This window comes from Carassius gibelio, chromosome A3, assembly GCF_023724105.1.
Source record: "Carassius gibelio isolate Cgi1373 ecotype wild population from Czech Republic chromosome A3, carGib1.2-hapl.c, whole genome shotgun sequence".
Taxonomy (NCBI): Eukaryota; Metazoa; Chordata; class Actinopteri; order Cypriniformes; family Cyprinidae; genus Carassius; species Carassius gibelio.
The window spans coordinates 30,804,837-30,830,907 of record NC_068373.1 but is presented as its reverse complement, the minus strand read 5'-3'; the positions used below and the strand labels follow the sequence as shown (position 1 = coordinate 30,830,907).

Here is a 26,071-nt window from a genome sequence, read left to right as displayed (position 1 = left end):
TTTTATTTAAAAATAAGAAAGAAAAAAATATTGTTATTACTAAATATTTAGATTTTAAAAACATAGTTTTTTTTTTTTTTTCATCAAAGTATCCTAAAAAAGTATCACATGTTCTGAAAAAATATTAAGCAGCAGAACTGTTTCCAACTTTGATAATGAATCATCATATCACAATGATTTCTAAAGGATCATGTGATAATGATCCTAAAAATTCAGCTTTGCATCACAGAAATAAATGATAATTTAAAGTATAATAAATTTAAAAACAATTATTTTAAATTGTAATAATATATCACAATATTACATTTTTTTTCTGTATTTAAGATCAAATAAATGCAGGCTTGATGAGCAGAAGAAACTTCTTTCAAAAACATTAAAAATAGTAATGTTTCCAAACTTTTGGTCTGTACTGTATATATATATATACAATATTACATTCAAATTAGATTTTTAACAACACTCACCATTTACCAGACATGATGTTTGGATAATTTTAGCAAGCAGCAGCTTAACCTGGTCACTTGGTCCTTTCTTCATGTTATTGAACACATGGTATCTCTGATCATACTTCTCAAGTGTCTCCAATGCTTCATTTCTCTCAAGAAATTCTTTTATTGTTGTGTTTCCTTTATCCAGTTTGTCTCCTCTGGTGAAGAGAATCCAGGTTTTATTCAAGCGGTTTGGTCCCAAAAATCTCTCAATCTTCTCCACAGTTCTTCTGTCTTCTGCAGTGAATCTGTCGGCTTTGATGACCAGCAGAAACACACAGGGACCAGATTCACACTTCTGGAAAATACTCTTATATTGGAGTGGCATCTGATTCTCGTTGATCTGACTCTCACATAATCTTGGTGTGTCATAAACAGTGACTGGAATCCCAAAGACGGTCTCGGATACAACAGCAACATGTCGTTTGCCTTTTGTCACAAAAGCTTTTCGTCCCAGTATTGTGTTTCCTGACGCACTCTTTCCAGCTTTTGCTGTCCCCAGTAAAATCAGGTTTAAATGTGCATTCGGTTCCATTTCTGATGTGTGACCTAAAATTAAGTAATAAATACTGTGAGACAGCATATTTGTTTGATATATAATATTCCCTCTAATCTCTTCTTTTTGTTTTTCATTGGATGCCTTTAAAATTTTCATCTTCACCTTTACAGTTATATTACCATGATAGGTCCCACTTTATATTAAGTGTCTCTAATACCTGTTTACTTACAAAGTAACTAGATGTGTACATAATATGTAACCACAGTGTAAGTATACATTGATACATAGTATCTATAGCTGTAATATTTCTGTAACTACACACATGAAACAACCCTCAAGATAGTTTGTGTAAGTACAAATGTGTAACAGGACATATATAAATACATTTTGTAACAACAATATGTATAAGAGTAATTTGAACCATTTGATTCAGGGGTGGAAATGGGATCCAGGGGGTGGAGTTGTGTAGGTTTAGGAATTTGTAAAAGTGGGAGGAGTTGGATCTCAAGTTGGAGTTGGTGCAGCACTGTAATACCAGTGTACTTACATGGTAACTCCTCAGGGACTGTCCACTTCATATAAAGTGTAACATTCTGGACACCAACTAAAATTTCTATGTAAATACTAACTTGCTGGCCGCTGCTGTGCACTGTAAACCCAGATTTTAATTCAACTCAAGAAATTGAGTTCATATTACTTAAATGTTTCTAATTTATTGACATTACTTGTTAATTCTGAGTATGCTGAACTTTTTCACGTCCTTTCTTATTAGGAGCCAAGCACCGAAGGTGCGTAGGACCCTAATGTTTTTGTTGGCGTTCTTATTATTAATATTCTTCCGACTGGGAGTCTATGGCAGCCCATAGAACCGAATGCGGGAAAGTTGTTATGGTTAGACATTCTGATAGAGGACAGTGCCAACATTAAGTACACCAATTTTGGTGTGTCTAAGATATTCACTCTAGCGCCACCAACTGTCCAAAATTTCACTTTAATTTTGTTAATAACTTTTTAACCGTAAGGCCAATCAACAAAATTCTTTTTTTCCTCTGATTTCTGAGCTCATGCAGATTCGATTGCACCCTATCAAGTCATTTTCCGTCATAGAAATAAGGCCGCCATTTTGATGTTTTTGAAAAACCTACTTTTTTGAACTCGTCCTAGACGGTTTGTCCGATTTACACGAAAATTTAACCAGATAATCTTCAGTCAGTGCTGACCAAAAGTTATGGAATTCAAATTGATTTGTCAAACCATTTTCGATAAACGCTCGAACTAATTTTACATAGCGCTTACAAAAAAAGTCGTAAGGCTGTATCTCTGCATTCTCTGCTATCTCTACCATTTCGGCCATTTTGAATTTTGTGCTAAAATGCTGTATTTTCAGAATGCATCAACGGATTGTTACGAAACATGGTATGGGTCATCAGCACAATGTCCTGAAGGAGCATGAGAAGTTTCGAAACAGCGCCACCTAGTGGTGATCTTCTTTTTTTAAATGCTTATAACTTTGGGTGTGGTCGACTTATTTTCACGAGACTCATCAAATTGGACTCCTGAAACCTTACCGAGTCCTACGATACCAAACATGCTAGGTTTCGCCTTACGGTTTGTGTAGCGTTGTGATTTAGCGCTTAAAAAACATTTGGCTATATCTTCGAAACCGCTTGTCTGATCGAGACGAAACCACCATCAGAAGTTCGGAAACATAGGTCGATAGATACACCAATGCCCAAATGCCAAAATATTGATAGTAAGGGGTAGTAATATTCAATCAAAGTCAAGAGTCAGTCATTTTTTACTTGCTTTTTCATAAAAATGTCTATAACTCTGAAGTGAATTGAGATATTTTCACCAAAATTGACACACATATGTATGGGCTCACTCTGAGCACACATAAAAAAAAATGGTGGGACTGAGCCTCTTAGTGGCGCTATAATAGAACAAAACATGAAATTCCCATTGACTTCAATACACTTATGTGAAATAAAATGCTATACTTAACAAATGCATTGGTGTTATATTCCGAAACTCAGAATGTTCCAACAACACCATCCCCTGAAGGTACTCAAAATATTTTGAAACAGCGCCACCTAGTGGTCAAAAGTCATAACTCAATTTGCATAAAGGCTAATGACTTTTGAAAAGATCTGGCTATTGACATGACGCTGATCTTAATAGATTCCTTGGGTCAAGCCGAGAACATAGATACAAAGTTTTCCTTATTTGGCTGAACTTCCTGTCCGCCATTTTGATTAATGTTGAAAACCTACTTTTTCGAACTCCTCCTAGACCGTTAGTCAGATTTTCACCAAATTTGACGTGGATCATTTTCAGACCATGCTGGCAAAATGTTATGGATTTCATGTTGATATACGAAACGGTTCTCATTTAGCGCATCAACGAATTTGCTGGAATGATGCCAACATTCATTTGAGGCTGTATCTCTGCAAAGCTTTGACATATTTGCACCAAACTTTGTATGTGTCATCGTCACCTCACACTGACCATTCCAAACTAATTTAGATAACAGCACCACCTATTGGTTACACTTGATAAGCCAATAAATCCTATTAGTAGTTGTTGTGTTTATTGTTTTCAAGCCATTTTGCCTAAAATAATCTTAAAACTGTCTTAATTACTCATTCCTGCCGTTCGTCTGAAGCTTGTTTCTGTAGTGCTTGGCCCCATTATTGCTGCTTGCAGCTATATTTGTACTTGTGTTTTTAAGTCCAATCAGAAGTTTCTACTCAAACAAATTGTGTTTGTATTAATTAAACATGTGGCATTTCTTTACATTACTTAAGAATTCTGAGTAAACTGTACTTTTTAATGGCCTATCTTATTGTAATTATGTGTTTGAGCTCAAACAACTCAATATCATCAAGTTTTTCCTGTTACTAACAAGACTGGCTGCAGCCTGGCGCTTCCCGTCTCATGCCAAGGCGTGTCCAACGGTTCATAGGGTCAAAAACAAAATATGAAATCGCAAATTATTTTACATGGTGTCACAGGTAAATTTGTGATTTCCGGATTTTATTGTTGTGCCCCTGATGTTAACGTAAAATTGATGAAAACTTGAAGAGGTGCTGTACAATATTTTAATGATTGGAGGTACAGAGGAAGATTTTTTTTTTTTTCATCATAGCAAATTATCCAGTGTTGAAATCCTAGTGTTGGGGACTTTTAGAGTAAAGTGTTAAAGTTGTGGTGTTGAATTTTAGCTAGTGTAAACAGCCCCCTCTGGCCGGTGTAAATACTCAGAGTTACCTTTGAGTGTTAATAGTCACATCCAGGACATTTGCTCGTGTGCACGCGCCTGACCCATCTGAAATACTTTTCACAGACACCATTTTCTTTGCTCACGACGCGGCTCGTATGAGGACGGAATACGGCGAAATAAAGTGTATAACCTTACTCATAAAATGGGGTTTGTAATATATTTTTTTATAATGACATTTATTTGCTGTGTGGGCATAAACTTTTCTCAAGGACATTTCCTTTCACTCACGATGCGGAACAGACGAGGACGTCTTTTAATTTCTATATGGGAAATCTAAAAAGTAAGTGTTTTTATCTCATTTAAAATGTGTTTAATAACATCATATTGGTTTTTAGCGATATTTATGTGCTTTACTTTTTCTCAAGAGAGATATTTTCTTCAACTCGCGATGGGGAATTAGTTTTTTATCAAAGGAAAACACCATAAGTAAGTGATTTACCTCATTTACATGTATTTTACAAGATGATATTACTTTATGGTGATATTTAAATGCTCTGCGCGCCTAAACGAGCCTAACGGTTCCTCACAGATTTGAACTGCTGTGCAGCACACCACGATGGTGCAGACGCAGAAAAGACCATAAGTAAGCATTTTACCTCATTTAAAATATCTATTTTATAACAGCATATTGATTTATTGTGACATTAATATGTTGTGCGCTCCTACACTTTCCCCAGAGAGATATTTTCTTTCACTCACAAAGCGGAGCAGACGGGGAAGTTGGTTTTAACAAGGAAAACACGGAAAGTAAGTGTTTTACTTCATTTACTATATGTACGTTATTTCATAAAATAATATTATTTAGTAACGTTAATGGTATTTGTATGATGTGCGTGCCTAGACGATCTGAAACATTTCTCACAGATTAAATTACAAATTAATATATATATTCATTTGTATATATTTGAAAATAACTTTTCAATATACTTAAATCCTCTATAATGCATGAGTTAAATTGTTCACCCTTCAAAGTGAATTTGTTTCCTCACAAGACTTGGAGTATGACACATGGGTAGCATGAACTACAGATTAGACATGATATTTCTGGTACTGTCATTTATTTATGTGCTGTCCCATTTATGCGCATACATTTTGATATAGCCCTCAGCGCAGTGAGATCAGCATGGAATTCAGGAATCGTAGAAAGAATCAGAAACATACTGAACTTTTTCATATTATTTAACAAACATCCTGACTAGATTGTTGGTCTCTGTACATGACTGTGTGTTCATGAGACACTATTAGTTTAGTTCACTCTGAATTGCACAAAAGTTGTGAAAAAACTGTGTACTTTCTTCACTGAGTTGAATCTTTTTCACTGATTCCTGACCAGAGCTTCGGTTGTTATGACTGTCAAAATGACAGCTGACAGATTAACGTGATAACTTCCTGTTGCAATGAGCACAGCAGATGTATTTACCTCAGAGAAAAAAGGCACATATGTTGTATTTCATGCTTTGTTTTTATTAATCTTCATTTTTCACAACTTGTGTGCTTTTCCTAGTTGAGTTGGATTGAATTGCTTTGCTAATAGATTCTCATGAACACATATTCATGCACAGAGACCAGCAGCCAGGTAAATAAATGATGACATCATTAAAAAAAAAAAAAATTGTGGCGAAATAATCCTTAAAGGGGGGGGTGAAATGCTATTTCATGCATACTGAGTTTTTTACACTGTTAAAGAGTTGGATTCCCATTCTAAACATGGACAAAGTTTCAAAAATTAAGTTTTAAGGAGTATTTCTGTTCAAAAAATACTCAGTTCAAACTTTTTTTCGAGTATGGCTCTGTGTGACGTTAGATGGAGCGGAATTTCCTTATATGGGTCCTAAGGGCACTTCTGCCGGAAGAGCGCGCGCTCCCGTATAGCAGAGCACTGAGAGCAGAGACATTCACTGATCAGAGCGAGAGCGTCGCGAAATGTCACAAATGAAGTGTGTTTTTGGTTGCGAGGGCAAAACAACCCTGCACAGATTACCAAAAAAAAAAAAAAAAAAAAAACATTAAGGGACCAGTGGACGGAGTTTATTTTTACACAGCATCAACGGAGTTGTGCAAGTGTTTTTGTTTGTTCCCTGCATTTCGAAGATGCTTGTTTTACAAACAAGGCCAGGCCCGGCTACAGGATGAAATGACTGAGGGGGCATGTGAAATTGTTAAGGGGGCTTAGCTTTATTACACCATTAATGATTAATACACACTGAGATCTCGCTTTGCAACGGCAGATTTTTAAATAAATCGCTCCCTAAAACACTCCATATGCAACTGCAGGTAACCAGAGACTAGCAAATTTTAAACAGTGTAATGATGATAGATCATGTCCTATACCTTTTAAGAAGAGCTGCAGTCTCCTTGATTTGGCACTGAATCTCCTTAGTAACCTTTCATGCCATTCTTTCTCTTTGAATTTTGCAGTTAGATCACCTAGATCACTTAGATCATATTAATGATAATTCACATTTTAGCTGAAACTGAATTGTTGATAATATCACACGTTCAGATATTTGCTCGACGGACACCGAATGGCGCGGGGTTGGATAAAACCACGCCCCTTTCTTTAAATTTAAACAACTGTATTTTCCATGTGACTTAATACCCACATCAGGAAATCACACAGTCGACAAAAAAATAAGCCAGCGTCATTTATTATGAATAATTAACCCTTTCACACTTAAGTTTAAAATATTCTGACTCCAGAGAGTAAGATTTTTCAAGGCGACAGTTATTTTAAACGTTCCTCCTTAATGTTTCCATGGCAACGCGTAATATTTGTCACGTGAAACACCGCAGTCACAATAATAACACTGTATAACAGATGTAGGCTATCGTTAGGGCTTCTTTTCGGCTTCGTTTTTCCTTTTTTATTCGAAATTTTCACAAACTTACTTACCATGTCATCAACTATCCTATATTCCGATTCTCAAATATGTGTAAGTGAGTGTGTTTGGTCGTTTAAAAATCTTTATAACAATAGAGTAAACTTTATAGTTAGCCTACTTCCTCTGTGTTTATCTGATATGAAAACACACGTCGGCAATTATATATGAATAGATTGTTTTTGCCGCTTTCACAGACTCCAAATGTAGGCTATTGTTTTACCAGTGCTTATGTGTAGCCTATTTAAATGTATGAAATCTAAAATAAACATTATGAGGTTAAAAACACTGCATAGTTGTGATATAACAGCGATGAGTAGAGCTGTAATCGGGCTTCAAAAGTTAGGCCCGACAGGTTTCGGCCCGAGCCCGACAAGCCTACATTTTGATTGACAGCTTTTTAAAAGCCGGAACCCGTTTACAGCCCGACTCAAATGTATGCACGCACACAGCTCTTTTGCCTTTTGTCAAGAATGAGTCATTCATGTTTTAACATAATTTATTAATAACTAACGTAGACTAGACCACTTGGAAGTTGGAATAAAGAAATAAAATAAGTCCTCTGTGACATAACATCTCAGCACTCTAAATAAATAAGCTCCTTTAGCCTATAAATAGACCAACGCACAAATAAAAACGAGTCTTTTTTGACAAATTGAATTAAGATACATTTTATATTAAGATTTGTATTTGGCAATAACGAAATTTAGATAAAGGCTCCGGATTTGCCTCGCCACTAGCAACTGTCATTTAATAAAAGAATATGCCAACATTAGCATGTCCACATTATGCATTTAAGACACGATGAATATTTAGTTTTCATTTTAAAAAAAAACTTTATTACTCACAGCGCTTAGGCTAAGCCTACATGTTTTTGGAAAATTATTGAATCCACTGTAGATGGTTTCAGCGAGCTCCTGCGCTCACTGATTATGCGTCATTATTCACTCATCATTCTAATTATAAACATGGTCAAAACCTTTCCACACCTCAGACTTTGCTTTAGTTGCTGGTGCAACCAAAACATAATCGCCAGAGGCAAGCCTCCGTTACACCTACTCAGCATCCATTTTCGCATCTTTCTCGCGCTAATCGAAACACATCACATGACCGCTCGTTTACCTCGCAAACCGGAGCGCAAGCCAGAGCCCGACCCGAGCCCGCGTAAGATGATATAAATTAAGCCCGAATCCGTCGGGTCCCGTCGGGTTCGGGCAAAGATCTTAAGCTCTAGCGCTGAGCTCGTCCGTCTCTGGTTCAGCGCCAACCAACGCGCACTTGCTTCCACAGACATCAGTGTGTATTTTACAAACTCCAAATTTAGGCTGTTGTTTTACCAGTGCTTATGTGTATTTAAATGTCTGAAATCTAAAATGAACATTATGAGGTTGAAAACACTGCATAGTTGTGATATATGACAGCGTTTAGCCCTTCCGTATCTGAACATACTAAATCCCATGGGGATAAGGTTAAAGTATTATTTAACTCAAAAGGTTGAACATTTTATTTTTAACCATGAATACAAAAATGAAACAGAGGGGGCACAAGTCAGATCTGAGGGGGCAATGCCCCCTTTTGCCCCCTTGTGGCGCCGGGCCTGAACAAGGCCCAGTTTGACGCCGGATTTGCGTATCGTTTATTTCTTAAGGATAATGCAGCCCCAACGAAAAAGGGTCACGATCGTGTGTTGGAACCGCATGCGTAAGCACATCAAGTAAACCTTGTACACCTTTAAAAAAAAAAAAAGACGACATAAAGTGGAACTTAGTCATTTTCCAAAACCGCTAAGCAAATATATACAGTTTCAGTACATACCACATAGAGACGTCGTTGCTGATGCTGCTCTTGTTAAATTTCAGCCTCTGGATCTGTGTCACAGCTTCCAAACGCTCTCAACGCAAAAGCCTACTAGCGCTCGTGATTCTTTAGCTCCGCCCACACGTCACGCCTCCAGACGCTCGTGTTTTTCCGAAAAAAAACGGCACAGACTATTTTTCTCTTATAAATATAATAAAACTAAAGACTTTTTGGATATATGAAGGATGCATTACTACTCTATATGTACTCAAGATTAACAGGAGATTGAGTGAAAACGAGCATTTCACCCCCCCCCCCTTTAAAACAAATTGTTCACCTGAATTGTTTTTCACTTATACTCATGCCGTTCTACAAACACCATGTAAGACATGTATGTCATACAGGTTTGGAACCACATGAGGATGAAAAAAAATTATGACAGAATTTGTGGTTAAATGCTTTGAGTGAACTATTATTGTATTGTAATTGATACTTGTCTGATATTTCACCTGTCAATAATATTTTTGATAAATGGATGTAAAATGATTGTTTTTTTCTCCCCAATTTTACAGAAGCACTTGTGTGATGCTGCAAGTGGGAGTGGATTTCTTGCTTAGATGGAAACTGTAGAGAACCACATCCTGTCGTCCTGAAAAAAAGAAAGAGACTACTTTCTCCAAGGAGGTCCAAACGCCATTGGCACAGACTTTGTTCAGTGATCATAGGCCTGGGCGAAAAATCGATTGAATGAATTCAAATTTTTTGTTACAGGCGATTTAAAAAAAAATAAGTAAATCGAGTTTTTGTGTAATGGCGCATTTTTGGCTCCCCGGAGCTTCCGTAGTGTTAGTTTCATATGGCTGTATAGCAAGCGACAACAACAACATCATAGCACACACGAAACAGCAAGCGACAACATGGCTACCGGTGAGAGTTGGAAGTTTATTCCCAAGAAAGGAAAAAAATCATCTGTTGTTTGGAACTGTTATGGGTTTGCTGTGACAGACGTGGAGCAAGAGACCCCACGCTGCAACATTTGCCTAAAGCCCATCGCAGTCAAAGGCAGCAGCACCACAAATCTATTCTTTCACCTGAAACCGAGACATCCAGCCGAATATGAAAATGGGGGTTACATTTGGCTTGCTTTTGATTAGGGCTGCTCCGATCACGATCGGCCGAGCAGCCCTATAAGGCCGGGCATACACTGTGCGATTTTCATCCGATTTTGAGCCGAATTCTGACTCGTGCGACTCTTTTTCGGGTCGGGCCGAATTTCAGCATTTTCGTGCGTCGTTTGTCGTGCAGTGTTCGTGCAGTGTACAAGGGGAAACGAGAGGCGATAAGCCTCTCCTGACCGGCAATCGGTTGGTCGAATGGATTTCTGACATGTCAGAAATTTTGGTCGCCTCTCGTGAGGTATCGCACTATTGAAGCAGGGCTACGAACCAATTTTCCGCGTTTCCCTCACTGCGTGTGCGTGAAACCATAAACGAAACCATGGTGACACCTGACACGGCATGTAGTGTGGACTGAAGTGATGGAGGGATAACTTGTGGAGTTATGGCAAAGAAAAATAAAAGAGGGGAAAAAACGCCTGCTTACCTCCAGTTCGGGTTGCAAAATGGATTGACCATATTGGCCACGTCTTCCCAGCCACCTGCGCATCTAGATACGCCGACGACTTTTTTTTTTTTTCGGACGTTTCAGCACACAGAATTGCGCATATCACCAAAGCAGTGCGTTTATTTTTCCCTTGAGAAATGTTTTGTTGTGAAGCTCAACACTGACAACATCCTTTTTAAATGATGATTAAATCTTGTGGAGTAGAATAAAGGCCATGATGAAAACAAGTGCTAACAGGCTTGACGAGGATGTGTATAAATGCACTCAAACACCCGACTGTCTCGAGCAGATCCAAAACCACCTTCAAACTGAAATAAAGAAGCACTGTACTGAAAATCCAAGTCATGTATGTGACTTTTAGTGGTAGAAGCTGTTAAACGTGAATTAAGTCTGCCATTTGAACATTTCTTTAGCACAATTAAATAATAATAATAAAAATAATAATAATAATAATAATAATAACAATAATAATAATATTAATGTAATTTACTGGGCTAATAATCATGCAGAAATATAACACCCCAAAATAAGTTTTAATAGTTTTAGTGTCTGATGATGAACTGTTATGTTACAGCTGTCTTCCCAGTTAGCCATAAAAACACTACACATAGGGTGGCCATATGCGCTGTTAATATGGGACACATCCCAGCCAGGATTTTAATAATGCATGAAACATCCAGAGCAGTTTGACCAATAACATGCAGGTATTGTACATAATCGACCAATCGTGGGGCTGCATGTGAGAAGGCGAGATCTAGAGGGAACCATCAAAGCGATGCAAAAATGCGCACATTTGTTCATTCGATTGACTTGAATCGATTGACTTGTGCTGTGCACAAATCCAAAAAAAAAAAAAAAAAAAAAAAAGTGCGTCACAATGCTTCAAGTCAAACAAACGAACAAACACGTGAAAGTGATTTGAAAGCATAAGGAGCAGTCTGCTCTGCTCTTTATAGCTCTCATGAATGTCACACAACGATCAACCTGCACAGTGCAAATAGCCGAAACCTGGATATTTTAGGCAATATTAAAATCCTGGCTGGGACGTGACCCATATGAACGGCGCATATGGCCATCCTAACTGCCCTTTAAAGGTTCATTTCAAATAAATATCAACTGGCTTGAGTAGTAGAGACGGTCACAGAAGCTATATGTTGAGGAAACGTTAATGGAACATTTTCCAAATAATCTTGCACAAATATCCTAGTTTAAAAAGAAGAAACTTTCCTGGTTTCTCACCCATCCTCTGGATCACAGCCATCAGCATCTCATCCTCCTCCTCCTCCCTGATGAAGAACACAAACACATCCATCAATAACACACGATTATCATGTGACCTCACACTGCTGATCTGGTGAACTCTGACCTCTTCCTGTCCTGATCCAGGCTGCTGATGATATAATTTCTCTGCTGGATGATTGACAGCAGGCGTGACATCAGCTGCTGTTCCTGTTGTCTGTCGTCAGAGCTCCAGTCCTGCTCTGAGAATCACACACACACACACACACACATTTACAGTTAACTACAAACTAGGGGTTGAATGACTTCAGATTTTTTAAAAGTCGAAGTTGACTAGTCGCTGATGACATCATTAATGAACAAATAAGTCTGGAGCTGAGACTCAAACCTCTTGTGCACAGCTATGGCATATGACACAGCACTGTGTACATGGGTATTGCTCCAATAACAACTCGTTTTTACCAGTTCTTTTGCCTTTTGGGTCATTTTATTTCTCACAGATTTCTTCTTGTTCTAAATCAGATACAGATAAAGTAGCACAGTAAAGGTTACATTTATATGAACACATTAGTGAAAGCGATTGTGTGTGTGAATTATTTCTACATGGCAGGGTCTCTCTAGTAGTAGTGATGCTGCGGAATTTAGTTAAGAAATATATGCTTAAACTTTTTTAGTTTCTAAGCTATTTTATTGAGAAACCACAAAAATGTATCCGTGTTACAGTGCAGCAACGCATTAGATTAGAACAGCTATTAATTTACCTGTACAATAAGTGGTTTAAAACTCAATTTCAAATTATTTGTCATTTTAACTGGTTGGAAACATCGTAAATGTGAAAGTCCTTCAAAGATTTTTTTATCCTGTTGCATCCTCTATAGGACCAGCTACTAGTCAACGTCAAGCTTAAAGCGTCATGGCAGAGCATTGAATCAACTATTCGATTAATCTTTGCAACCCTTACTACAAACTACTGACAACATCATCCACAGATCAGTTCATACCTTATTAAAGCAGAATTCACACTAAACAATATTAAACTACGCAAACATATTCCCATATATAAATGTGATTCATTTACTTTTCTGTAAAGTTGCTTTGTAACGAATTGTATTGTAAAAAGCGCTATACAAATAAACTTGAATTTAATTTAATTGAATTGAATTTAATTGAATTTCCTTTGAGGCAACTTCATCTCTGTCCTCTAGGGGTCGCTATGGGGAACACCTCGTTGTGACCCGTGTCTGAAGCATACATAGAAAAAACACCAACTTGTTGGCCGTTGACAGTCTCTGACGTAACATACTGGCACAACTATAAACAGGCACCGGGAGATCATTTTCTTCTTCGTCTTCACTGATTGTTTTGTTTGAAGCGTGCATCTGAAAGAACCTGTAAGAGCGATCTTTCTCTGTATATCATGGCGACTATTATCAAGCATTTAAGACAATGTGTGCATCCGTGTCGGCATTATTTGACACCCTATGACACACACACGATCTTTGCGTCATTTGTTTGGGTGAAGAGCACACACACGATGTCTTTGAGGAGACAATCTGTGTGCATCGTGAGCGTTTTTTCAATTAAAAATCTCAGTTCTTGTTCGTCTCTCTTTCCAAGGAAAAAAAGGAAAAAAGTTAGCATCTGCTTCTCGTGGTTCAGGACCCGCCGCTACTGAGGCATGGAGGAGAATGAGCTCGTGAGAATACAGGTGGGTCTGTCTGAATGGTTTAAAGAGGGACCTTCCCTTAGTACGACGGATCTGGTATGTACAGCATTTCTAATGTTCAGGTTTTTTATGTGTACTGCTTACACAAATGTAGCAAATACAGTCTTTATAAGCTTTCCATTGAAAAACAGAGATCTGTCGTCGATGCTTGAGGCTTAGATCTTTATAATGATGCATAGTTTGTCAAGATTAAATTTGTCCCGTTTCATTTAATCTATTTATAAACACGTGCGAGTTGAGAGGGGTTCAGGACGAGGGCGTCGGGATGCAGGCTAATTAAATTCGTAAACTGAGATGTTTCTGCTCACCTGGTTTGTTGAAGAGGTATCTGATCTCTAACTCCACATCAACCTGTTCATCCTCCAGATTCTGCTGCTTCACCCTGAAAACAAACACACACACACACACACACACAGAGACACATATATTATTCTGCTCAACGTGTATGTGTGCTTTTGTGTGTGTTTGTGTGTGTAACTCACATATACACCAGCTCTGTGTCTCTGCGCACCAACATGCTCTTTTCATGAATCAGAAGGAACCACTTAACTAGAAGGTTCTCTGTAACACACACACACTCATCATAATTACACAAACTACGTATCTGATTCTAAACAAACAAGCTTCAGTCCTGCTTATCTGATGATAATTCATCAATTGAGTCACATGAGAAATAAAACACTAATAAATCACTGTTCAAATCCCCTACTGAACTGTTTATTGTTTTTCTGTTTCATGTTCATATTGATGTTCACTGGTCAAGTTTCCCGTGACTTTTAACTCGCCTGGCAAATTAATGATTAAAAAAAAAGTTGTGTATGCCATTTTTATATTTGAATGAATACAGTTTGTAAGCAGTGTTGGGCAAGTTACTCTGGAAAAGTAATTAAATTACTGATAACTGATTACTCTGTCAGGGACAGAAGATGACGGAGACAGTTTCAAGGTTAAATGGAACAGTTTATTGAAAGGGCAAAGAGTTAAGAGTAAATGGCAGATAAATTGAAGCTCGTAGGGAAACCACAGGTACACAGACACACTCCGGAATCCAAAACTCCACCGAAGATGAAGATGATGATGATAGAAATATATGAAATAAACATAGAGTCAGGTTTAGTCCACAGTAGCTCACAATGTAGTTTGCTTAGACGACACCGGACAGAGAGTGTGTGTCAGTGGCTGATTTATATAGAACAGAGATAATGAAAGTGCTACAGGTGCAGCAAATCAAAAGTACGGTGATTGTGATCGGGAGTAGTGTGTGTGGAAGGACCTGGCGCATCCGTGACAGTAACCATCTACAGCTTCCCGAAGCCCCCCGAGGATGTCGTTTAAAGGTACCCAAGATCGCTCCTAAGATTGACGTCCTTTATGATGATGAATGGACCAATAAACTTGGGACTCAGCTTTCGACAAGGCAGACAGAGTGTAAGGGAAACAGGTCAATTTAGCTCAAAGGGAATCATTTAAGATTTTAAAGGGAATTTGAACAGAATCACTGTTTCACGGCTGTTCACGGAGACGCGCCTGCGGTTCAGTGAACGAGCCGTTTAACATCAAATCTGCGCTGGATACTAATATCCAAACTATAGTGAAAACTCTATCAATTAGCACAATAACAAGATCGGCAGTTTAAGACATTAACTTGTAAGCACAAAACACAAGATACTTCTCTTTTCAATATGAATAAGGCTTTATTAGATAAATCTAAGACATATATACTAATCTAACACATAAACGCACGCACTCACACATTCACACAAGTTGCAGGAAGATCGAAAGTTAGGAAAAGATGAGTTTAAGAGAATGGAAATATGGAAATCCCAAGTTTACAGCAATACGTTAAATTGCATAGACATGAACAACCATCAATCACGTAATTAGCGCTCGCATTGAGTTCCTCAATGGGGTTAAAATTATATTAGATACACCAGCACAACAAATATCTGGGAATACGTTGCCTTCGTTTGCTGTGAAAGGGACTCCCGTTGAAAGGGGTATCCCGGTGTCGCTGATTGGCTGGAAGTTCAGTTGGCTGAAGTGACGTCTTGGGGAGCCCGTGCTTGGGCGTTGGCTGAAGCTGGAGTTGTGTGGCTGGTTTGAGTTCAAACGCGCAGACGAGGTCGACGTTACAAAACTTAACTCAGAACACGAAACTCTCAAATGGAAAAGAAAAGAAATAAAGTTTGACAAGACTAGGTTGTGTTCCTTCTCATCGTGGCATAGTAGCAGCAGGCAGGCCGAAGCACGCAGGAACCGTGCTCAAACAGTGATGACTAAACCGCATGACTAGAAGCTACAAGCTAGCAAAAGCATAGCTAGAGACTAGAAACAGACATGGCTAATAGCAGCAGCAAGGGACTAAAAGCAGACTAAAAGCAAGGCATGACTGATAGCACAAGCAATGCTAGAACTAAAAGCCGACATGGCTAATAGCAGCAGCTAGGGACTAAAAGTAGACTAAAAGCCAAATTTCATTGTGTCCAAAGTATTTAAACTTCCTTGTGGGCCACCCCTCAAATGTTGCCTTGACCAATCAGATATGGTCTTGGCTCAGGGGATCATAAATCATTTGTTTATCTTACCAAGCATGTGGTTCCTGCCTCGCAGGATCTAATTTTGGACATGATTCCTATAACACAATTATGATATATTTTACAAATAAATGATTGTCAGGACAATATCAAGCAAGAAAATTCGATTATATCAATACTAGTCATGACTATGTATCCTATAGTTATCAAAAGACATACACAATAAGTGATTATACATGATAGTCAATTGTGTGGGTTACACATAAATGAATATGGAGTTAAGCAATGGAATGATTCGTTTATACGTCTTTTTGAGTTTATTCTGGTCCATATATAATGTACAAAAAGCAGTTTCTTTGCCATTCTCTGGCAAAGGGACTTTTCTGTGAAGACAAAGGTTTAAAGCCCTTCCCCCTTAGGAATTTCAGTCTGGTTCTGCTGGATGGGGGAAGTCAATGCAAGTATTTAACTTGATCTCCTGGGTTTACATGTGATGTCCAGCGTTGCATTTCAATCACGAACAATAAATTTGACAATCTCTTCTTCGAATTAAAATTGTCAATAATTGTTCTATTGGTGTTAATGTTGAAATCTGTTGTGTGAACAAGTTGGTTGGTTGGTTATCTTGCTTGGTTCCTGTGGCACTAGAACTGATTTATGACTTCCTGAGGAGTTCGCCTCTCGTTTCAATGCACACAGCTCTGATAGACTCTTTAATTTGTCTGGTTCGACTCATTTCTGCTACAAGAGCCAGATGTTTTGTGTCGATAGCCAGACTATGTCTCAGTCCCAGACCCTCTCGCTCTCTCGGAACCAGTGTTGAACAGATGGTATTTCGCTTGGCTCTTCGTTCCACAGGAACCAAGCATGCACTACTAGAATGGGGTGAAGGCCGGTGGTCTGTTGGTGGAGAGAATTCTGTGCGTACTCGGCCCAGGGTAGGAACTGGCTCCAAGAGTTCTGGTGTTCATGGCAGAAGGTTCGGAGGAAGCGACTCACTTCCTGGATTTTTCGAGGATGATAACCTGATGACAGACTAATGGTTAAATTCAGAAGCTTGAAGAAAGATTTCCATACTCGGGAGATAAATTGTGGACCCCGATCCGAAACAATATCCTCTGGAAGGCCAAAATACCTGAATACATGCTAAAACAGAAGTTCTGCAGTCTGCAGTGCTTTGAGGGGTATTAATCTCAACATCTTTGAAAATCAATTCACCACTACAAATATGCAGGTATTAACTTGTGTGGGCAAATCTGTGGCGAAATCCACTCCGAGATGAGACCATGGATGACAGGGAACAGGAAAAGGACAGAGTTTTCGGTGGGGCAGATGTTTTTGTGTCTTTGCCATGGCACACTCCTTACACCCCCTCACAAACCTTCTGATGTCCTCTGCCATGTTGGGCCACCAGAAGCAATGTTTTAGCAGCGAGGGGGTTTGTTGGATGCCAGGATGACCAGTGCCTGGAGAGACATGATATTTGGTAATAAGTGGTGTCTGTTGATGCAAGGGTACATATTTTAATCCATCTGGACAACCCGGCAGAGCATTCTGCATAATGGGAATGATATCATCTCCACTCCACTCGATGGGGCAGACAAAAACCTTTGCAGGTAGGATGGTTTCAGGGGTCTTGACAACGCATCTGCCTTACAATTTTTGTTTTCAGGACAATATGAGATGGTGAAATCAAAATGAGTAAAAAAGAGGGCCCACCTGGCTTGTCGGGGATTCAATCTCTTTGCCTCACACAGATACTGGAGGTTCTTGTGGTCTGTTAATACTTTGAATGGATGACGCGCCCCCTAAAGCCAATGGCGCCATTCGTCGAGAGCCAGTTTGATCGCTAGTAGCTCTCGATTTCCGATATCGTAGTTCTTCTCTGCCGGGCTGAACTTGTAAGACTAATAAGCACATGGATGGAGACGAGCCGGGTTCCCCTGCTGCTGGGATGGGACAGCTCCGACACCTGTATAAGAAGGGTCTACCTCCACAGTAAAAGGTTTGTTTGGATATAGGTGAATGAGGATGGGTGCCTCGCAGAAAGTACTCTTCAGCATGTTAAATGCTACATCTGCTTAATCATTCCAGGTTAACTTTTTGGGTTTACCTTTTAATGCAGACGTCAGTGGAGATGCGATGAAGTTGTTGATGAATCTACGTTAAAAACCCCAGAAATCTTTGAAGTTTCTTAAGTGAGACAGGCTTGGGCCAGTTCTTGATAGCATTGACCTTCCCCTCGTCCATACTCACTCTGTGACTGGATACTTGATAACCTAGGAATTTGATGATTGTTTTGTGAAATTCACATTTTTCAGCTTTAACGAATAGGGTGTGTCGACGTAATCTTTCCAACACTTCTTTAACAGGCTGAACATGGGCGACACTTGAATAGATGAAAATGTCATCAGTGTATACCATCACAAAACGATTTAGCAGATCTCTAAAAATAGTGTACATAAAGTCCTGGAATACAGATGGCGCGTTGACTAGGCCATACGGCATCACCAAGTATTCCCAGTGACCAGTAGGGCTCACAAAAGCCGTCTTCCACTCGTCGCCGTCCTTATTCTGATAAGATTATAAGCACTACGTAAATCTAGTTTTGTAAATACCTTTGCACCATAGAGCAGTTCTAGCGCTACTGGGACGAGGGGAAGAGGATAACGAAATTTTCGGGTGATGGCATTTAACGCTCTGTAATCAATACAGGTTCGAATTCCTCCATCCTTTTTTGCAACAAAGAAGAATAGTGAAGCAGCAGGGGAAGTTGATGGTCAGATATACACTTGCTCCAAAGCTTCCGAGATGTACTTCTCCATTGCATCTTGTTCTGGAATGGAGAGTGAATAGACTTTGCCAGTCCCATGGCCGATGTGGTGGTAGTTTTGAAGCTCTCTTGGGACAGAAAACGTCACTGTATTCGGCATATTCTGGAGGAATAGAAACATATCTATTATCCTTGGGACTTTCTATTGTAGTGCTGCATACCTTTAATTTTGGAGGAGGACGATTAGGTTTTGGCATCTCAGGAAAACATTGTGGAAAACATTGATCACTCCATCGTTTTTCCGCTCCCATGTCCCAAGAGAGCTCTGGGTGATGTTCGATTAACCATGGCCTCCCAAGAATCACGTCTGCGGTGGAATTCTCCAGGACCAGATGTTAGATTTTTTCCTGATGCAGGATACCCAGTGTCAGAGTGATTTCGTTGGTGTGATGCTGGATTGATGAACAGTTCAATGGTTTGCCGGTGACAGACTGATCTTTTAGCTTCTTTCGTATGGGCTCTTTCTGGATATTAAGCTGCTGGCAGAGCTGGGCTGAGAAGAAATTCCCGGCTGAACCAGAGTCGAGGAGGGCAGACACTGTAACAGAAAAATTATGAAACGATAACTTAATTATATGTGTTTCTCTGGTTGGACCGTACTCACCAAGGCTCTGGGTGGACAGATGGGACATTCCGCGATAACATGCCCTTTGCTGGCACAGTATAAGCACAGACCCTGGGTCAGCCACCATTGTCGCTCTGACAGTGGGAGCATGTTGAGTCCAGCTGCATCGGTTCTGGCCCTGGAGAGGGCAGCTCTGGTGGGCGACATAGTGCAACAGTGGAATGATGGCATGCTAACATCCGATTCTCCGTGCGGATCGCTCTCTGAATGAAACGTTCAAGCCTGATGGTATCATCAAATGCAGACAGTTGTAAACGAAGCTCTGGATTAAGACCATTGCGATACGTGGTTATAAGGGCCTGTTCATCCCAGCCACTAGTGGCCGCTAGCGTGCAAAAAACTAAGAGAGTAATCTGTGGCCGAAGCTTTTCCCTGCTTGATGTTATACAGTTAATCACAAACTGAGTTTTCGTCTTCAGGAAAGCAGAGAAAGTGAGATAAGAATTAAGAAATGGCACGTTTTGATGCCAGATGGAGACTGCCCAATGGAGCGCTTTCCCGGTGAGTAATGAAATGACAAAGGCAATTTTACTGTGATCTGTAGGATAACGGCTGGGTTGCATCTCAAAAATAAGTTCACACTGGAGGAGGAATCCTTTGCACTCATGTGCCTCAACAGAGAACGGATTTGGGTTGGCCACAAAGTATGTCCACCAGGCTCTGGAATGTGTCCTGATCCAGTTGAGACATGTAGAATATATCGGTCCGGTCTTCTGTCAGGGACAGAAGATGACGGAGATAGTTTCAAGGTTAAATGAAGTGAAGTGAAGTGACGTGACATACAGCCAAGTATGGTGACCCATATTCGGAATTTGTGCTCTGCTTTTAACCCATCCAAAGTGCACACACACAGCAATGAACACACACACACTGTGAACACACACCTGGAGCAGTGGGCAGCCATTTATGCTGCGGCGCCCGGGGAGCAGTTGGGGGTTCAGTGCCTTGCTCAAGGGCACCTCAGTCATGGTATTGAGGGTGGAGAGAGCACTGTACATGCACTCCCACCACCTACAATTCCTGCCGGCCCGAGACTCGAACTCACAACCCTTCAATTGAGAGTCCAACTCTCTTACCATTAGGCCACAACTTCCCAGGAATGGTAAATGGAACAGTTTATTGAAATGGCAAAGAGTTAAGAGACAATGGCAGATAAATTGAAGCTTGTGGGGAAACCACAGGTACACACTCCGGAATACAAAACTCCTCCGAAGATGAAGATGCTGACGATAGAAATCTAGTAAATAAACTGTGAACTATTGTGGACTAAACCTGACTCTCTATGTAGTTTGCTTAGACGAGACCAGACAGAGAGTGTGTGGTTGAATTAAGTCTCCAGTCTCCCGTCTCCCTGGGGAAGTCGTGGCCTAATGGTTAGAGAGTCGGACTCCCAATCAAAAGGTTGTGAGTTCGAGTCCTGGGCTGGCAGGAATTGTGGGTGGGGGGAGTGCATGTACAGTTCTCTCTCCACCTTCAATACCACGAGCAAGGCATCGAACCCCAAAAACTGCTCCCTGGGCGCCGCAGCAGAAATGGCTGCCCACTGCTCCGGGTATGTGTTCACTGCTCTGTGTGTGTGCACTTTGGATGGGTTAAATGCAGAGCACAAATTCTGAGTATGGGTCACCATACTTGGTTGAATGTCACGTCACTTTCACTTTCACTTATGGCACGATTCCCGACACGTTCGTAAGTATATCTTCTGTAAGTCACACTTTTGTAAGGTTGGTCTGGACCATTCGTAAGCTCTCTCTTAGCGTTGTTTGAGCTCAAGACGCTAGTCGCCGCCACAGTGCAGTGCTCTATAGAAATAAGCGCAGCGCATTACAAGTCAAACTATGGTATGACAACAATGATTTTATGTTATGGACATTTTAAGACTCATAATAAATTATGTTCGCAATGGATACAGGCCTATTTATGAAGTTGACTTTATGTGGTATCAGAACTAATATGGAATTTTTCTTTAAGCCCTGAAGTCCAGCTGCTTGCAGCGCTACGTTTTTATTATTAATTTATTTGTTTTGCTACAGAGAGATTCATCAAGGTTGTGGGAGAGGGCTATGGCCTAATCAAGACCTCGGTGTGGAGGTGGTCCACACTGTCACCAACGCCCTTCTGTGCCATGCCAGGGATTACATCCTGGTGGATGGCAAACTTATCACTATCACCAATCTATCAGTGATTGATCAGGCGTAGGCTACTTATCGCAAAAGGGATACGCAGCCATAAACGTGAAGGTTATAGTGGACCACAGGGGTGTGATCTCTGACCTGGTGGCAAGATCCAGCAAAACTTCAAGTTCCTCTGACGAGAGGCTTGGTGCCCTTTTTTACGTTGCTTCCCCAGCATATTTTGTATCTAACTCCTTCTCTCTCTCTCCTCATTGTAGATAGGTTACTTTTTATTGAAAAACATAAACCAATTGCAATCAATACCGCATTAAACAGAAGTAACTGCAGCTGCTTTCCAATCATTTCTGATTGTAAAGTACCTTACCATTACTAATATAAAAGTGTATTATATAATTTTTATAAGTCGTTAAACCCATGTCAAGAAGCGGCACAAGTGGCACAACGGGATAAGGAGGGTGGATGATTAGCGAGGGATACCCGGTTCATCTAACCGTCACAACATATCGTGTGAACATATTACTGACCATTTGAGAATTTAATTTATAGTCTATATTCTACTAATAACTTAAACTATGTTAAAATAAATGTTACTGTAATAATTTGAGGGATGTTTCATTTGCATAGAACGTGTTGTCTTTCTTAACACTGCATTGCACCTTTGTGTGAAGTGGAAAATCGATTCCTGAGCAATCGATGCCAACTAATTCAGCACCCTCACCTTGGACAGCGCTTTTATAATGTCGGACGTAAGAGGCAGCGTGATAAGAAGCTTCCTAAGGGACACTTCGGGGAACACACTTAGGGACTTATCGGGAAACTGGGCCCAGGTCATTGTGACACCTTTAACGTGCAACTCATAGCGAATGACACACATGAGCTAGCATTTGCATTGTTGTGGTAAATTCAAACTGTCCTCAGATTACACTTTATAAACAAAGTATTGACAAAAATAATTACAAATTCCTTCAGACAATCTCACAAAAACAAATATACATACCAACGATGCTATGCCAGACACAAGGAGTAAACAGATAAGATGGATGCGATGCATATAAGAGACTTAAACAAAATGGGTACTTGAAATGTGTGAGTGATTACTTCCTGAATACAGGTAACGTAATAGGACAAATAGAACAGCGTGATCTTAAAATGACCATGAACTAAATAGGAACACATTAGGAATCTGACTAAACGTAAAGCATGTTATCTTCTGAGAACATCAAACTCAATGCTTATGTAAATGTTGCTATTAAGAACAGAACATTTTGATTCGTCTGACCACAGAACAGTTTTCCACTTTGCCAAAGTCCATTTCAAATATCTAATACAGGTTTCTAGTTGCTCAACTGTCTTAGGTCTTCTTTGTCGCATCTTCCTCTTTATGATGTGCCAAATGTTTTCTATGGGTGAAAGATCTGGACTGCAGGCTGATAATTTCAGTACCCGGATCCTTCTTCTATGCAGTCATGATGTTGTTGTAGATGCAGTATGTGGTCTGGCATTGTCATTGTGACGAAGGACGACTCATTTCAGGCATATAAAACTGACTGTTTGAGAATCAGCCAATCAGAAGTGTCACTGCGCTCTGCGGCTCGCGGAAGCAGACAGCTTTAGTTTCAGTTTCGAGACACTTGGAAGAGATCGCTGACGTTGAAAGACTGTGCAATGTAATTTCATAAATAATATAAGAAAGTTTTGCTGTACTTGCTGTTCCTAGTATTGTGTGCGTGCAACTACCAGTAAGTACACTGAAGTTTGTTGTTATTTTTACCTCACTTTTTACCTCAATAATGTCGCGGCATGTTGCTCCTCATTGTCATACAGTATAATGGCGGAGCTTCGCACTGCTCTTGTGTTTAATTGTTGAGAATGATGTTTATTACTGGAAGTGTTGCTATGCAAACTTTATGTGCCTTAATTTGAATAATTTATTTTCTTACACGATGTGTAACGTTGTTTAATTTAATGAGTAACTCTGCAGTCCATAATTATTATATGTTCAGCTGAATTTGGCATATTATATAGTGTGGTAATTAATGTGCAGCAAAGTAAGTAATCTTTGAATAGAGATATCGTGTACTACTGCATTCAAGACATACATACCAAAACTATAATTTAATTTTGATTGTGTTTGTTTTATTATATACCTGTTAGGCATGTAATAATTCTTTGTTATTTATATAGAGTTTACATTTGTACTGATTTATGTCTGTATCTTTATTTCAGAACCACACACATATACTTTCAATCTTTATTTCAATAAAACACCTAAACGGAACATCTCGTCTGCATTCTAATCGATGCCCCCTGGTGGTCACAACCTTCCAAAAACCAGTCAAATTATACAGTCCTTAACAATCACCAAAACAATTGGTCCTTCGAGCCGGATTTACGTGTGATCACCCTGGGATTGTTAAGAGATGTTCTCGGATCAGTATACACGCACAGAAGATGCTCGACCCCGCCGAGAGACCCGGCGACCAGCCTGGATGGAAGACTATGACATCCCCCCACAAGCATTACAGCAGCCCTCTCGTTTACCTCAACAATCGGTTAGCCTGTCAGAGCAACAGCGGCCTTACGACAGTATGGTTAGATTCCCAGAGAGACACGCCAGGATGACGCCTCTCACACCACCACTGCTGCATGAGGATGGGAGTGTCATTCGGGGAGCGGAAGCCGTCTATCCACATCAGTTTGAGTATACAGAACCCCTCTTCCAGAGTACGCCCGCCTCGGCCCGATTGAGGCCTGCCCCAGAAACAGCGCCTGAGGTCCTTGAAGCTCTTTATAAGCTGCAGGAAGATAATCTAAGGCTGCAGCAACAGGTAATGGACATGCACAGGCGACTTGAAGCCCGCACAGCCCTTTCTCCTTTACCTACAACAGCCCCCCCCTCAACAGCAGTATAACATAGAGCAGGATGGCGGTGCTTACCAAACCAAGCCAATCACGCCACTTGTGCAAGTTAGTGGTCACACTCTGCCTACGAATGATGATGACTGGCCACCGCCACCACCCCCAGTAGCAGACGTTTATCAGCCACCATCACAGGACCTTATGGCAGAGCTCATAACAGCACTGAGAGACATTAGGATTACACAACAGAAGGAGTCTCCCAGACATCCTGAGCCCCATCATTCAGTACCCGGGGTACAGACTCCAGAGTATTGTGTACCCTACACCCCACAAAGATGCGAGTCGCTGCACGAAGAGCTGCAACCCTCTCACTACCATGAGACAGTGTACCGCGGGCCTAAACCCACAATACCTACATTCACCAAAGGGGATCCAAGAGAGTTTGCCAGACTTAAGGTTGCTCTGGAGAACTTACTGCCTGTTGATGCTACAGAGCGTTTTAAATACCAGATCCTGGTGGATCATCTGAAGTATGAGGAGGCACTTCTAATAGCGGACTCATATACAAACTCACTGCAGCCCTACACTGACACTATGACAAGCCTAATTGAGCATTATGGACAGCCTCACCAGCTAGCTCTCAGGAAAATAGCTGATTTAATGGAGGCACCCAATATTGCACGGGGTGACTCCAGTGAGTTTAAGCGATTCGCTTTGAAAGTGAGAGCACTCGTGGCGATGTTAGACCAGCTTGGGGACACTGGAAAGACTGAGCTTTACTGTGGTTCACATGTAACACGGCTGATGTCTAAACTGCCACATGATATACGGGCCGAATTTAAAAGATTCCTGTACCCAATGCGTGTTACAATCCCAAGCCTATTGCACTTTTCTGACTGGCTTGACTACGAGCTGAAGATGCAGGAGACAGTGTATGAGCCTCTAACCAGTGAAAACAAGAGCAGAGCAGGACCCAGAACAGAGCGCCGCCGTGACACTAGGAGTGGTAAGAATACCAACATCATGCATACCACAGACCAACCCGAGGGCACACTGGCAGTAGAAAAGGCCTTATCAAGCACCAAGCAGCCAGAGAGGACAGCATACTGCCCTTACTGCTCGAACATGCAACACTTCCTAGATAAGTGTGCAAACTTTGCACAGCTTACAGTGGAACAGATAACAGCGTGGATTAAGACCAACAAGAGGTGCTGGCGATGCGGTCGCACACACCAGGCTGCACAGTGCCGCTTGAAAATGACATGTCACAAGTGTAAGGGGAGACACCTGCAAGCTTTGCATGAAGTGAATATAAAACCTGCAGCTGAGGATACATCCTGCCTTATCAGCACAACTAATGAAGTTCTGTATGTGGACAGGCGGGCTGGATGCAGCCAAGTGCTACTGAAAGTGAGTAAAGTGCTGCTGCGCAATGGTGAACACACCTTGGAGACATATGCCATCCTTGATGATGGATCGGAGCGGACCATTCTCCTCCCTGCAGCAGCGCAGAGCCTTAAGCTTACTGGTGAACCGGAAAATCTGATCCTC

General features: G+C 40.5%; 1 protein-coding gene across 3 annotated transcripts in view; it reads right to left on the bottom strand.

The window, feature by feature from the left end:
* LOC127942434 (uncharacterized) overlaps nt 1-26,071 on the bottom strand; it is a 91,916-nt gene that overhangs the window by 52,956 nt on the left and 12,889 nt on the right. For all 3 annotated transcript variants that reach the window (XM_052538151.1, XM_052538135.1, XM_052538143.1), the window contains exons 9-13: nt 14,017-14,095; nt 13,843-13,916; nt 11,936-12,050; nt 11,809-11,855; nt 465-1,037 (exon numbers count right to left, since the gene is read on the bottom strand). In XM_052538151.1, the coding sequence (XP_052394111.1) occupies nt 465-1,037; nt 11,809-11,855; nt 11,936-12,050; nt 13,843-13,916; nt 14,017-14,095 (888 nt within the window). The remainder of the gene's footprint in view (nt 1-464; nt 1,038-11,808; nt 11,856-11,935; nt 12,051-13,842; nt 13,917-14,016; nt 14,096-26,071) is intronic.